This window comes from Cinclus cinclus, chromosome 14 (assembly GCF_963662255.1).
Source record: "Cinclus cinclus chromosome 14, bCinCin1.1, whole genome shotgun sequence".
Classification (NCBI taxonomy): Eukaryota; Metazoa; Chordata; class Aves; order Passeriformes; family Cinclidae; genus Cinclus; species Cinclus cinclus.
In genome coordinates, this window is record NC_085059.1 from 19,864,589 (window position 1) to 19,881,080 (window position 16,492).

The 16,492-nt window shown below is 42.8% G+C and overlaps 1 protein-coding gene across 4 annotated transcripts in view; it reads right to left on the reverse strand.

The window, feature by feature from the left end:
* Positions 1-15,692, reverse strand: part of CSNK1A1 (casein kinase 1 alpha 1) — a 31,642-nt gene extending 15,950 nt beyond the window's left edge. For all 4 annotated transcript variants that reach the window (XM_062502405.1, XM_062502404.1, XM_062502402.1 and 1 more), the window contains exons 1-4: positions 15,226-15,692; positions 14,312-14,418; positions 3,696-3,822; positions 1,936-2,034 (exon numbers count right to left, since the gene is read on the reverse strand). In XM_062502405.1, coding sequence (XP_062358389.1) covers positions 1,936-2,034; positions 3,696-3,822; positions 14,312-14,418; positions 15,226-15,348 — 456 coding nt within the window. In that variant the 5' untranslated portion in view covers positions 15,349-15,692. The remainder of the gene's footprint in view (positions 1-1,935; positions 2,035-3,695; positions 3,823-14,311; positions 14,419-15,225) is intronic.
* Between the last annotated feature and the right edge of the window lie 800 nt (positions 15,693-16,492).

Here is a 16,492-nt window from a genome sequence, read left to right on the forward strand (position 1 = left end):
CTTTCATAAGCATGCAGGGCTTATTTCTAGCAGAGCTGGAAATTCATCTTTTAAGGTGGGAGCAAAATTTCTCCCGATCACCAAATTAAAATTTGGAAAAAAAAAAATCGATTTGATTTTATTTTAAATATAACTGACAGGAAGCTACTGGAACAAGATTACCATGCTGTTCTAGTCTTTGTGGCTGATTTTCTTTGAACTGTTTAGAGTCATCTCTAAAAACCCCAAAACTACATTTGGTTACGAAAAGAAACATTAAGTATTGTATAGTGGCAAGTGTTTCCTAGACAAAGCACTTGATTCCAAACTGAAGGAACCCATTCCACATTTTGCTCATGTAAAACTATTAATCTGCTCTTGGGTCTGGAACTACCTCCCTAACCCCTGAAACATAAGGGAAACCCATGCCCACAGACAGTGTTTTACCACCAAATCACTGCATGGTCCCCTAACTAACAGGGAAAAAAAAATCAAATGGTTTGTAAGCGATTTTGTCTTGTACTTCAGCTGATGCAAATCTAAAGTGTTCCTCCTCTAAAGTAAGCACAGCAGCAATTTCTAGGCCATTAATCCACACCAAGATGAACTGAGTGCAGCAATGCCAACCAAGCATGACTGTGCAAAAGTATAGAAAAATGGCCCAAAAAGAACAATTGGAAATCAGAAACTAAAACTAGGAAAAAACCAAAATAAAAGCTTTCAAGTTCTACTTGAGTCATGCCAGAGAATTAAGGAGCCTAAACTGCTCAACACAGCAGAGAAAAATAGAGCTGTACAGAGGGAAAAGTATGAAACTTGGGAACAAACAAAGTTTAACAGCAACAGGATTACATAAAGACTGCCTTTCAGCTGGAATTACAGACTTTTTCCAACAATGGTTGTCTCTAAACACTCAGTGCATTGCACCTCTTCAGTCAAGAGCTGTTATCTCACATTATCCAAGCTTTCCCTTTCTAATGCTCATGGCCCTGAAGTTGGCATTCATACAGGCAAACAAAGGTAAACATTTTGATTACTGGTAGTGCCTAACCAGATGAGACATCCTGGGATGGCATATAGAGAAGATAAGTGGGAATCTTGCTTCCAATAAACAGCTTGATCACGTACATTTGTCCTGAAGTTAATTTCTAATCAGTAGCATGCTTAATGCATTGCCAATGCTGCCTGTCTGCCCGAGCTCGACATACAAATTGCAGGATTAAGCATATTTCACTCAAGAAAACTAAAAATGAAATCAAAAAGTTGCCTTCTAGGCAGAAAACATGCACTTCTGACTATGTTTACCCGTCCCAAAAAGTGTATCAACCTCAGCCACCCCCTCCCACCCCCTGCTTTTTTTTATCCCCCACAAAGTAAAGTGAGACAAAATTTTTGTTGCACAGCAGGTATTGCTACAGCTGAACAATTTTCCATCAACATAATTGCATCATTTCTTTTATTTATGCAGGCAATCTGCATGTTGGCTCTTGGTCTTATCCACAATTCTGATGGTTGAAGACACTTTACCAGTCTGTCACTGCAAGATTTAAAGCCTTGCTGACTGGTAGGTCAGGAGCTCCCACGCTGGCACAAATTGTTTTCATCCTAGGAAGTCAGCCCCAAAGCCAAAGAAAAGATTTCTCTTTATCACAGAGGAGTAAAATACTACGACAACAGACATCTTGAGAGAAGTAGTCAGGTATTCTCTAGGGTTAACTTATAAGCTTGTTGCAAGTCTAGAAGTCATCTTGCAACCAAGTGCATCTCCCAGGCTGGGTCAGAGACCCACAGCATTTACAAGTGGACACCAAGAAAACCAAGTTCTCACACCCAAGAACTGTGGTTTAGCATCCAAAACAGGAGTTTTAGCAATGGATTTCACAGAAGTTGTGCAGCTGGAATCAAATCACACAGGCATTCTCTCTGCAGCTTGGAAACAAAGAGCTTTGGACTAACCTTATTACAGTGACGCCCAATACCCATTAGGAAGTTATCTGGTTTAATGTCTCTGTGTATAAAATTCTTTGTGTGCACATATTCAATTCTACTGATCATCTGTAAAAAAAAAAAAAACAGCAACATGTAAGATTTCAAAGGGAACAAGACACTTCCATTAAACCTTCAATGAAAGCATGGATTTTTAGTGTTACTTTCCTCTGCAACTTCAGTTTATGCATTTGCTTAATGAAAACCAAGTCTTTAAAATGCTGTCTGAATATCTTTTTTTTTCCACATCAAAAATTCCATGATCTTGGTCAGAAACTGGCAGATTAAATACCTGAATATTTCCCAGATATTGAAGTTCATGTTTCTAACTATAGCATCCTATTAAAAAGTAACTTTTTTTCATTACTTCAAAGATTTTATAGGTACCACAAGCCAATTTCAAAGCTCATTCCCTTCCCCTGTCCCAGTTAATCATTCATCTGGTTATTCATTCATGAAACATCACTTTTCCAGGTAACAGTTTTCGTGGAGCAAGTCACAACTTGATGGTGGCCCATGCTGTCATATCTAGGCTACCCTGATCCCAGAGTATCTGGAGAAACTCTGGCACATCTGTGGCACATCTGTGTCATCATATAGGGCCAAGCCATTTCCTGTGGGTGAGATCACAGCCCGTGGTTATGTGGCACAGCTCTGCAGCTCCTCCAACACCCCTCTTGCAGGCTTGAGTTGTTACATCACCCTCCTGCCAGCTGTTTGCTGGACTGTGCCCTAAAAGCCACTTCTGAGCACTGATATCCCCCATTTCTGCCTGTTTCCCAGCTGACAGCTAATTAATGTTTATCATCCAAAGGACTACTGCACAAACTCCCTGTGGACTCTCTGGAGATGCTGTCACGCCCAGACTCTGGCTAAGTGAGCAGGCAAATGGCTCTCTAAAGCAAGCACATCACCCTCTTAGGGCAGATGAGAACAGGGACAGCTGACCTTGTCTCCAGACAAATGCCTTGAGCTTCCTTGGCCTAGAGCCTGGGATTCTACGAGCATCTGGCTAAGTGACAACTTGGTACTGATATCAATTACGCAATATTACATGAAATTTCAACTACCATTGAAAAATTCAACTTGAAAAACCCTCACTACTTTTCAAGGAGCTGATGGCAGCACAAATCAAGTCATTTATTAAGCAGCAAGAAATAAATATGGCTGTTCATTTTCAAATGCCGTATTCCCATGACCAAGTTGGAAAAATATCAACTGCTATAAAAAAAGACTTCAGAGAATTTTAGAGGCCTTGATTATGTTGGAGGTAGAGTGGCATCTCCACTAACAGCTTGAGGAACCGTCTGTGAGGACCAAACAAGCCAGGCAGTTATTTATTATTAGCTCACTGTCTGGTCCTAGAGGCTACAGGAGGGTGTGAGAGCACATAGACTTACATGTTGTCACCACAGGTCCCACTGAATCACATCACCCACAACTGGAGACCACAACCCCCATGGTGATATTGGCAGTGAATCCACCCAAATTTGTCTGAATATTTTAATGAAGTTGCCCTTAAAGCAGCAGCACAAAGGAGCTGACAGCTGCAGTGCCCTCCCACTCGATGCATTTTGTAGGGCAGAGCCACACACAGAAACCACCATTACTTTGTCCTCATTTAGGTCAAGTGTTCACTTAGTGTATAAAACACTGCATCAATTATTTAACCCACTCTGCAGAGAATCCCTCAGGGCTCTGAAGCTGCTCCCACCAAGGTGTGCACATACCTGGTCTGCTAGCATAAGTACTGTTTTCATGGTAAACCTGCGAGAACAGAAGTTGAAGAGGTCTTCCAGGCTGGGCCCCAGAAGATCCATGACTAGAACATTGTAGTCCTTTTCTTGACCATACCACCTGCAAGAAAGGAAATGATCCAGCGTTAGCAGGAATCCTGATGCAGCCCAGGATAGCCTCGGTGCTCTCAGCTGCAAGGGCACGTTGCTGACTAATGTTCCATCTTGAAAGCTAATGAGAAATTAATGCTGGTAATATCTTATTTTTCCTGGAAACAAAAGGCTGGGCATAAACCAGAACACACAAGTTGGCAATGTTCCCTGAAGAGGAAACACTACTCCACTCCAACAACCAAAATACCAAACACCAGAATGAAAATGCAACTGAGGCAGCAGCGTCCTTATATTGAGGGGTGTGTACAACACCTGGATTGAAACTCCTCTGCAGGACACCTTACTTTCATTGTTCTGAAAGCATCATTTCACTTCACAAAACCATCTTGACATGCTTTAGGCTTTGTTTTCAGGTCTGACTTTTCTGCACCAGACCAAAGCAGTTCACTCATATGCTTTTTGATTTATTTCTCAATTTAAAAAATGCCAACCAAGTTCTACAGTCCAATTAAGTCGAATATAAAGGCTCTTCATCAAGTTTTTAATATCACGGAGAAAGAAGCACTTAAGTGTCAGAAAAGCAGAAGTAGAAACATAACAAAAGCTATACTGTGATAGTAACCTTTAAGTGCCTAATACATCAGTTTTGGGCAAAAATAAAGGCTAACAATGCTGTGAGGACAAGCAGAAGTCCTTCCATGAATATTTCCCTTTCCAATATTTAACATTTCCATCACAGCCCTGCTTTACTGCATCTGCAGCTGGGGGTGATATCTCCCCACCTAAGCTCCTGAGCAGACCTGGAGTCACATCCTGAACTCCTGCACATCTCAGCTGTGAATCTCCACACTTGAAAGACAGGGCTGGAATATTCTACTCTCCAGTCCTTCTACACATCCCAAGTAACTACAGTGAAGTTACAGCTGCGTGTGAAAAACTGGTTTGAAGCTGACACCACACCTGTTTGATCAGAAGGCTGCAATTTTTGCCTTTCCTAAGCCCCTACTCCTTACATCAAGGACTTACTGCCAGTAGCTCAGGGAGAATTTCCCTCAGTTTCCCAACAACAGTGGCATAGACAAGGTACCCCAACGATGTGCCTCATAAAAGAGCATGCAGATAGAAAAAAAAAATAATTTAAGATTCAGCTAAAGTAGCAGTTAGGGCTTAAATATCTGTAGAGACATTGTATTTCCACTTTAGGCAATGACTCCAGAACACCAATGCATGGTTGTCTGGAAAAAAGTTACCACTGATAAAGTCAACAAATTCCTAGGTACTCACAGGATTCCAAGCTTAGCTTAGCTGGAGTAGTAAAATAAAATGTTTACAAAGGCAGAGAGAAAAGATTCTATATTTGGATTTGTTTCAGGAACTACTGGGCTGTACCTTCCCACTGTCTGGATTCTAGGAGAAACCAAGCCCTTCATTCCTGCATTGTTATAAATCTGATAAAAGTGATACATGAGCTGTGGCTCACACTCCTTGTTTTACAGATCAGTCTAAGACCTTAATTCATTCCCTGCATCAAAATGGGATGCAGAAAATATGTATTTTGAAAGCAGTCATTCAAATGAAATGTCAGGAGAACAGCTCTGTGAACAGCTTCAGGCATCACAGGTAAAAATGAAACACTTTGGTCACCTACAGTAATGAAAATTGGAGCAAGTTTTCTGCCCAGGTAACTCTGTCCTATGAAATTTAGGTTTGTTGTGAAAAAAAAAACCAAAAACCCCTCGAGTGTAATGGGCTGAAATGAAGAATTCTAAGGAATAAACCAAGATCTAGATGAAGTACTATTTTCCTTGAGGGATGGAATCTAATTGAGATGCTGAGTGTAACTGTCCAGCAGAGCAATGGTTCAAGAGATGCAGTGGAAGGGAAAAGGATCAAAGATCAGCCTCCACTGGAGCTAAGAAAATTCAGTCACAGCCTCACAGCCAAGGTGAAGCTAATGCAAAGGAAGCCCACCCTGGAAGGTACATTCTAAAAACCTTTTTGTTCCTCCACAGGGATCTGTCTGCTGAGTAAGTGCAGTAATTCAGGATGATTGCACAATCTCTGCTTGGCCTATTTCTATGTATGAACAAGAAAATTCTCATCTCCTCACCATTCTGCACTGGTGGAAAGCACATTCAATCCTCAAAGGCAAAGAAATAAGGCAGAACCTCTCAATATTTCATTTTCACGTTTACCTGTGTGTAATTCCTCACTGAAGACTGTGACACCATTTCATTTCACTACTGGCAACTGGAACTTCTTCCAAGGTATCACAGTGTTTTATTCACTTTGCTAACACTCCAAGGAAGTTTTCATTTCCCTTGGAACATTTCCAGGGAAAATGGGATTAAGAAGTAAAGCAATATAATGTCCATTCAGGGTGCAGGAGCTGCTACTACTGGCATGAATGAAAGAACATTAGAAGACTTGGTTTTCTTAGGAAAACTTGGATATTAGGATACATTAAAGCTGGTGTCCCCAAAAGAGATCTTCACAAGTTCTTGTGCTGCATCAGCAGGGAAACTTGGAATTATCTGATATGAGGGAATGATCCATACAAAGCCCTGGGGACCTCTTAGGTGGCACTGTCATCTCAGAACACAAGAGTGCCCACACGTCTGAGAGACCCATGGACTTCTGTCAGCACACTTAAAGTCCTCTCCCTCATAATAAAAATTGAGGAAGCAACACATTTTAAGGGAGGGAGAGCTTTGGAGGAAAATGAAAAGTGGGAGCAAGAGATTGAACTAGTTGAGAGCCATTTTGGGTGGGCAATTATTCTGATTTAGTTATGTACAATGCATTATTTCAAGAAGAGAAGGGAGTTAATTAGAAAACATTCTCCTGATCTTTCTCTGATTGATTCCTACTGTGCTTTACTCCTTACATAAAACATTAACAGGACAGAATCATGAGAATGGTTGAGTTTACCCTTGAACAGGCAGTGTCACACAAACACCTGATACAGATGTCACAAACCTACTGGAGCTTCAAGGTGTGCCCAAGCTCCCAGGCAGGAAAATGCTTCATCACTCTCCCTTCCCTCATCTGTTTCAAGCTACATAATCCAACTATTCCAATTAGTCAGAATACAGTAAACCTCTTTTATGAAGCTTTCTATCAGAGCATAGTTAAAGGCTGAGCATGGTGACCTTAATTTGACTTCAGTGACTTGTCTGTGTGAAACTGGCCACGTCACCAAGTTTCCAAATCATGTGTTTTGAGAGCCTCATCTATAACCCCAGCATAAACACAAAGCTGAAGTGTTCTAACATCTTGGATTTCAGTATTTGAGCTCTGTGGGAACATCTAAGTCACACCACACAGCAATTTGAAAGTGTTTAGTTTCTAAATAATACACAATAAAGCAGGTATGATGTCAGGTCACACGAGTGGATGTTTACTTGAACTGACATTGGGTGGGTTTTTAAATTCTCTTGACTAACCTTGAGACAAGGAAGTCAAGTCTTGATGAATATCTAGTAGTTGGTGGTAAACACTGTAGTCAGCTCTACCCAAACTTAAAATCCTTTTGCCTTTTCACAGCTGCATCTTTCAAAAAATCTGTAATTTCCATTTCAGCAACTGCATATTTTGCAAATAATGTCAAGGACAAAAGAAACGTTTGAGGAGGTATTTGTTAAGAGCTTGGTTTGTTTTGTTTACATTTTTTTTGTTGTACCTAAGAAAACATTTCATTTGGTTATTAATAGCATTTTTTTTTCAAATCTTTAAACAGAACGGGGCCAACTAGCAGAAAAAGGTGGTGAAAAGCTAACAAAAATCACACACAGGCCATGAAATTCCAGCCCAATTTCACACTACTGTGTCACTCACACAATTCCAGTCAATAACCAGCAGTTTCGTTCACTATACTGGTAATTATAATAATTACAACGAGGTAACAATCTCAGCAGAAGCACCCAAAATAAATAAAAAGGATTCAGAAGACACACATTTTTAAAAAATCAGATCAAGATGAAGGAAATTACTGAATTAGTAAATGACAGCTGGAAGCCACTGATAAACAAACCCCAAATCCCAGAATTCTGAAGCCATGGGGGCAATAAAGGGACCTCACTTTACCTACAGCTTATACAAAAAACCAGAACACGAGCTCAACATCACAAAAAAAACTGCTCCCACCACCAGACAAACCATGACAAGACCATTTTGTTCCAACTTAATAAAAGGTCTCCTCAATCAACACCTGCTTTGCCAGGTAACCCATCCTCCACTAAAAGCTTCTGTCAGCTCCATCACTTTGACTATTCCCACAGGGGCTCTGGCAGCCAGGAATTACAAACAGAGCTACAGGAGGCTGTGCTTTTTGTCAGACAAAAAACATCTCCTGGTGCCTCACTGAAGGGAAGGACAATTCTTCCAACGCTGGAATACTGAAACTCAATATTACATTTCTTTACACTTCCAGAAGCATTTATACTCCCATTACAAAAAGGGTGATTCTGACTTCTTTGACATTGCATAAACTTTTGCCACTTTCATAAATGATGGTGTGTGATCCTATGATTACCCTGTGTAATCCTATGCAATTAAGTTTCCCAGCATTTGGGTTTTCAAACAAGTGAAAGAGCTCTCATGACAGAAATGGAGGTTGTCAGAAGAACTAAGGTGGATAAAATAGCTATGAGAACCAAAATGTAAGGTGAAAAAGCAAGCTGGAAAGAACTTGCTAACAGAATTACCTGAGATCACCTAATTAGTAAGTTTGACAAGTCAGCAGGCACATGAGGGGGAATATGCAAGTCTGGAAAGCCTCATGGACACAAAGGACTCAGACATCCCACAGAAATCCAAATGGCACTGATCTGGTGAACACTCTGGAACTGTATTCCAACCCTGCCAGCCCTAAGTCATTTACACAAAAGTCTCTGAATTGGCATTAGTCAGATGATGGGACTATAGAGAAAACACTGACCTCCCTGTAATTACATAGCTCTGATAGCCCTGAAAAATACCAAGTCATGCTAACCAGCAAAAGTGCAGCTGTTCTACACAGAACCTGTGAATTGGGATCACTGCTGCAAGTCACCAGCTCAGGAAAGGAAATCCAAATCCCAACAAGGGCAGAAAAGAGACTTCCAGGAAGACGGGAGGATTGTGACCTCTGCAATCATTTACTCACACAGCTCAGCAAGGCAGTTATGGATTTATTCATTATAGATAGAGGAGGATGAGAAAAGGAAAAAGGTTATTAACAAAAAATCAGGGAAAAAAACGAGTGGCAGTTGGGTACAAGCATTATCTTTAGGAACAGAAGCACTCTGGTTCTCTCTGTCCAACAACACAATCATGAGCACTGCCCTGCTGGCCTAGAAAGTTGTGATGTTGCACCTGACTGATTCAGACTCTACTGCTCCCATGCTCTCAGCACAGACAGCTCCTGACAAATAATGACAGTGCAGACAAACTGGAAAGTGAATTATGTCTGTAAAAATGCACTGAGCCTTACAGACACCAAAGCAACACAAAAGTGAAAGGTAATCCATCACAGATTCATTCCTAAATTGACACATTTTTGTATTTCTGCTTTATCTCCCCTGAAACTGGAAAAGCACTTAACTGTTAGCCAGCTAGGAGTAATAAAAAATGAACTTCACATAATGTGGCATGACTGAAATCCTGAAGTGCAATATTTAGCAGATGTCACCTAAAGTTAGTTGCCATGGAGAGCATGAATTAGGCCACCCAAGTACTAAATAAAGCAACAGCCATGAACACCCTACGCTAAGGAGCTGGCTCCACTCTATAAATACAATTCTGGATCACTTTTTGTACAGTTCTGAGAGCAATACATCAAGGATGCCAGCACAGCTCATCCCCTCAGCAAGGAGGAGGTTTTATCTGCCCAGTGGGATGGTGGAAAACACACAGCTGACTCCCTGTTCTGCTGAGCTGGTCAAGAAATTCCATTAGCACCTGGGAGGAAGTCAGGAGTTGAGTTCCCCCCTGCAAAAGTCAGGAGGTAAAGCATTAATGCAGTGGGGACAGCAAATATCAATGAGAAATATATTTTAGTGTTATCTCTGCTCATACTGACCTCAAACTCCAAAAACTGAATTAAGGCAGGGAGAAAAAAAAAATTCAAACTGCAAATTTGGATGCCTTGACAGAGTCCACAAAGATCAATTAAAACAGCAGTTTAGTTCGGTGGAGAACAAGAAATAAATTTTATTTATGTATTTCTTTTCTTAATAAAGAAACTGTAAGTATCAATTTAAAATATTAACTTTCATTTTATTTAGAGGCACAAGAGTCAGATGGTTCTACCCTTTAATATGCAGACTAATAACAAAGTCAATTAATAGTGGGATTTCCTGACAAACTCTTTTTTTTTGGAGGGGGGAGTTGGGTTTCTTGTGGGTTTAGTGAGTGTTTAGCTGTTTTTCTCATCATGGTTTGGGTTTTTTTGGTGGTTGGTTGGGGGGTTTTATGCTACAGGAAGTTACTGAGAAAACAGTTAAAAATGAAGGTGTTTGAAAGGTGTGTTTACAGCTTTTTAAACACTGCTAAAAATATAACATTTCAAATGCTTAAGGCAAATTTGGTTGTGAGAACTCTTGGATTACCAACCCAGACCACATTTTTCCATTACAGGTAGTATTTAATGAAGAGGTATAAGGACAGATTCTATTAATAATTATCCAGCAATATGGCAGCAGCAATCAACCAGAAGCACAAATACAGCAGATAATTATTTCTATCTCTTTCCAGAAAACTCAACTAAATTGAGAATTTCTCTCTGGATCTCTCAACATCAAAATATTTGCAAGTATTGCACTGAAAAATTAAAATATAGATTAACTTATTGAGTTTGTAAGGGAACTTTGCAAAAAAAAAAAACTCAGAAAAAAACACTAAGTAACTTTTTGTTCTTAAACTTAAAAATAGCTGATCTTTATCAAGGATACAACCAATAGCTAATGAACACCATAAATGGCAAAAAAAAAAAAAAATCAGGAGTGGCTGTCCCAGGTAATTTGAATAACTGCTTTTGTGAATAAAGGTTTACCAGAGTTATGCTGTGGATAAACATCCAAAAAAAAAAAACTATCAAACACACTTTGCTGCATTTCTCCAAGGCAGCACCAGGAATTGGGGAATAAATAAAGGTGGATAGTCCCAACTAATAGGATCAGTGCCCAGTTAACAAGATTACAGCTCAAAATGCTTTGTCACTGAAAAAGAGAGGGGGAAAAAGCAAAGGGCAGCTGATGAGGGAGAACAATGAGAGTAAACCCAGCAGAATGCTGGGGGCTGGCCATTGTGTCCTAAAGGCACAGCAGACTGTCACAATGTTAAGCTTGGTTCAACAGCCTTTTGGGAAAAATTAAGGTAATAATTAAGCAAAGTTTGGATATCAAGAATAAAACGCGACTTTAAAAGTTTCTGGAGTATTACTGAAGGTTTTGTGAAACTTTCAGGTTAATTTCAGAAACTTTGCTGCTCTTCCAGGAAACAATAAGCAGCAAATTTAAAGATCTAAAAGGGTTTAGAATATTCAGAGAATAAAATTTCCAATTCATTCACGGCAATCTCATTTCTTGCTATTTTCTGTGCAAACAAAATGTTCTATTGCAGTGGAGTTACACACCAAGGCCCCTTGCTCAAACTCCACCACAGGTAAAGGCTCACTATTGACCCCACAGAAACATTAAACTCTTAACCCCAAACTGAGATTTTTTTTTTCCCTCATTCGTTTCTTGCAATGAGCCACAAAGTTCCTCCAAGCAATCTTAAAAGCTGTAAAAAGAATTGCTTGGTTCCAGATAACTTGAGTGACACTCTAGACACAGTGCTGCAATCACACCTAAAGCAGAAGCCAGCTTCAGAAACAGCAGCCCCAATGAAGGAGCAATCCAGACCTCATTTATTATCTCAGCTCTGTGAGTCACAGAACCACAGCAGAGGCCACTTGAGTGAGGCAGTCACATCATGCAACTTCCAGGAAGTTGATCTTGGCCAGTGCATCACTTAAGTAGGTGAAAAATGAAGTCCCTCACTCTCAAATGAGAAACACAAATTTTCATGTTGATGTGTCCAAGATGTGGACTGAGTTTTATAAAGCATGGCAATGGGGAAATCTTGGCATGACTCCTTTATTTCCTATCAAATTCTTGTGCTGCTCTTGTTCAAAGGTGTCACGTTACAGAAATTTTACCAAATGTACTGACTTTCCTTTAGCTTGATTCATCCTTGTGAATAGAGAGCCAGGAACAGCTTATTCCAGTGTGACAGCATATTATTATAACACAATGGTGGCACATGGATTATCAATGACACATGCAAAGTGACCTAAGTATTGATCTGGATTCTGAGCACCACGGATTCTACTTATTCTACTAAACACTGAATATTCTAATATTTGTCACAACAGCTGTGCTGGTCCTCTACTCAGTTTCCTCTTACAAGATAATAAACCTGAGAATGCTGGTTTAGATTTTCTCAGGCATCACCAAACCAATACCAGTGGCCCAGAGAAACCTCTCAAGGAGCATCTGGCACATAAAAAAATAGATTTAAAATTAATGCTGCATCTGAAAAGAAAAAGTATTTCCAAAAAGACACTTTTCTAGAAAGATGCTACAAAGAATAACGCTGTGAGAACCTGAAAGGACTGACTGACATTATCCAATAATCACACACCTTAGCACAATGAGTTTATAAACCAACTTGGTGAGTGTTGCCTCATTTATCCATTCTCAATGGTTTTGGACCTTGTACTATTTTTAGGGGGTAAAGGAACATCATATACAGAGCAAAGTTGTAGCTCACTGAAGCAAGAGGCAAATTTCTCAACATGCAAGGTTATAACCAGTATTTCCCAGGGCACTTTAACCAAATACAAGAAATTAAACAGTATCTCAGTGGAAAAGCCAAAAATTTGCAACTTGGCCTCATTATAGCACCACTCATTTACTTTTCAAAAAAGTAGTTCAAGAATGCCTGCTTTTCCAGTTCTGTGATGAAACACCTGATATCTGCTTGCTCTGGCTGTTTTCCCAGTTATCCCTGTTTTAGCATGTAACTACACCATGAAAGCTTTCCAAACTGCAATTCCTATTCTTTCAGTTGTGAAATAAAGGCAGCCACTTTTGAGAAAAGAAGGAAACCGTATTCTCAAAGAAAGACTGCATCTGTTTTCACAGCAGCAACTCTGTCTAAGCTGCAAGTATTTAATTCAGGTATGTTGATTGTATCCCTGCAAAAGGCTGGAGTGAATGGGGACAGATGGCAGGACAACACTATCTTCTCCAGCTCACATTCAGGATCAGAGCCAGTTGTGTTTGAGGGGAAGGAGGAGGGAGCTTTTTACCTCAGAAATGCAGATTTGTTTAGGCTTTGTCCAAATTAATACAAAATTTTGGCTATGTCATTGTGAGAACTTTAGAACAGACTCTAAATGTCACTATTGATCCTGTACAAAGTCAGGAAGGGTTAAATTAAATGGAATCCACAATTTGACACAGAACACAAACAGAAATAGTCTGTGCAGCTCAAGGAACAAAAATCCTTTATGCCATTGTCTCAAAGGAAAAAAAAAATTACTAACTTTAAAAACAATTATTAACAAAGGTTCAAAAAAGGAGCAACTTGTAAAAAGTCTTGCTGGACAAAACTCAAGTTTCATGTAACTCTTTAATGCCCAAATTCTAGAGTTGGGCACTAACTACCCCAGCATAACACCTGGATTAATCCCATGAGGAACAACCCCTCCAGGAGTCCTGCACCATCGATTTTCTTCCCGATCAGGAAATTCTGAAACCCTGCTGAAAGTTTCAGTTGGAATACGAAGCAAGGAGCCGCATAATGATGAACTGGGAGGGATTAATCCAAGCCCTGGTGACGCATCTGTTGCGGGCAGCAGAAAGGAGCTGCTGCCATTTCATTCCTGCTCCAGGTTCTCCGCAGTCTCAAGGCTGGCGGCTCATAACTATGAAAGGAAAAAAGGCACAAGCCCGAGCACGTCCCTTGTCCCACCAGGAGAAGGGGGAGGGTTAATCACGTCCAGCCGCCATTTTCTGAGCGGAGCAGGAAGACATGTTGAAAAAAAAAAAAAAAAAAAAAGAGAGAGAGAGAGAGAGAGAGAGAGAGAGAGAGAGAGAGAGAGAGAGGCAACAAAAGAAAGCAGCCATTTCCAGAGCTGGCTCCCAACTCTCTGCCTCTCAGAGAAACAACATCCCCACATTTTGTTCTAATGGCCACAAGAATTTCTTGTTGGGTGTCTCGCTCTCTATAAAGACAGCAGGCCTGCCAGAGGAACACTGCGAGTTGGAGAGCTTGGAATGGAGCATTTCCCCCCTTATCAGCCCCAGTCCTGCATGGATAAATTTCTGTTTTCACGGTGGTGCCCTGCCTCACACTAAAAAGTATAAAACAACTGCTAATACATAGTAATAAGCATGACAGAAAAAAAAAAAAAAAGTCATGTCAACCCTACAGAAACACCACTGGCACACACGGCTGGTTCCTACCGTATATGTGGGATGCCAACTCCTCCCTGCAGGATCTTGTACAGTTTGCTTTCATAGAGCAGCTGGGGGTGCCGAGCCTTCTGAGATTCCAACTTCACAGCAACTTCCTGCAGTGAGAGGGAACAAGGAGTCAGGACAGAGCATCCATTGAGCACCGAGGTTTTTAAGGGGCACAGCACTTCCATATCCCCCACACACCCCTGATGTAAACACTTTCGGGTATGGATATATTTATTTATCTCCCAGCAGGACGTGCTGCATTTTGTGGTGTCTTCCAGTACAATCCACATCGCGGTGATTTGTACGTAAATATCCATCCCGGGTCCTGCATTTGAGCCAGAGATGTGGAGTCTTCAGAACCACTTAAGTGAGGAAGAACATACGTAGGTGTTTCTTCTTTACAGCTCAGAGCCATGAGGGGGAGGAAGAAAAGGGAAAAAGAAAAACAAAGGAAAAACCTGGAAAAACAGGGGGATCTTCTTTGTTTCTATTAGTGTTCATAAAACGAGATACAAAGTGCTCCCCCAGATGAGGCAGAGGAGATGAATGGCAGGCGAGGGATGACGACTTTGGCCGCTCACAAAACAATAATGTACTTAAATATGTTTTCCCACAATGGTTTTCGCCTCTTTTCTCCTCTCCCAAGTGCTGGGTGAGAGAGGCCAAGACTGCCAGAGCTCAGCTGTGGAAGGGACAGCGAGGAAATCCCTCGGTGGGGAGGGTGGGAAGAAGATCCACGGGGGTGAGGGGGGAATGAAGCCCCCCGTAGAGGGGAAAGGAAAACCCTCGGGGGAAGGAAGATCCCACCCCGGGAGCTCGGAGGGCAGAGCCGGGGGCAGGTGGGGCTCGTAGCGGCCATGGCTGGTGCCCGGCTCCCCCTGGGGAGCTGAGGGAGGAGTGCGAGCAGCCCTTACCTCCCCGTTGGTGATGTTGATCGCCAAATAGATGTCCCCGAAGGAGCCCGACCCGATCTTCCGCACCAGCTTGTATTTGCCTCCGACAATGAACTCGGCCTTGGAGCCGCTGCTGCTCGCCATGGCGAAGGGCGGCTCTCGGGCCCTCCCGGCCGGCTCGGCGGGACAACGAGGGCTCTACGGCCGCCCTCGAGGAGGGGAAAGGGGTTGGAGGGGGCGGTGGGGGGGGAGAGCGGCGCAGCCAAGGACGGACCCCGCGCTCAGCTCCCGCCGGGCCCCTCGGGCGGGCGGCCCCCCCTGCGCGGCTCTGCGCCGCTCCCCGGCTCTCGGCGCGCTCCGGAAACAGGAGAAGCGGCCCCCGAGATGCTTGTGAGAGCAGGGAGGGGAAAAGGGGGGGAACTCGCGGGGTCGCGGCGGCCGCCGGCCGCTCACTCGGCCGCCGCCGCCATCTTGTGCCTGAGCCGCCGCCGCCGACACAAAATGCCCCCGGCGCGCGGCCGCCGCTTCTTCACCGCGCGGGGTGCGCTGGGAGCGGGGCGGGGCGCTGCCGAATAAACCACGCCCCCTCGTCACGCTGAGCCAATCACCGTCCCCTCTTAGCGCCCCGCCCACGACCTGAGGACGGTGATTGGGTGCTCTGCGGATCTGCGCGTGCGTACAGCGGCGTTCCGCCAGTCCGGGCGGAAGAGGGCGGGGAAAACGAACGTGCCCACACTCGCTCTTAAAGGGGCAGGCGGCGGTAGCGGGTGGGGGCTCGGTAGGGGTTTTTTTTGCGTTGTCCACACAGCCCCGGGCCCTGAGGCATCAGGGGATCGGTCACAGGAGCAGGGGCTGGAGCTGGATCAGCCACCGCTGAAATGCTACCCCACATATGATGCTGTTCCCAGGTTCTTCTCAAAGCCAAGGCCTCCACCTGTGTGTACATTAACGGAGTGGTTTGTGGAGAAATAAATACACAGTAACTTTGTTACATGGAGGTGTTTAAGGAAAGGGTGGATGGGGCACTCAGAGCTTTGGTCTGGGTCACAAGGTGGGATCTGTCACAGGTTGGACTCAATGATCTGGGAGATCTTTTCCAACCCTAAAATTCCTGGCATGTTGCAATTCTTTCCATGACTGTAGCAAAGCCCTGGAACAGCTGCCGGGGGATGCTGTAGAGTCTCTCACTCTGGAGACATCCCAAACCCACCTGGATGCATTCCCATGCCCCTTGCTCCAAGCCGGGACCATCTCCAGAGCTCCCTTCCAACCCTGACAAACCTGTGAT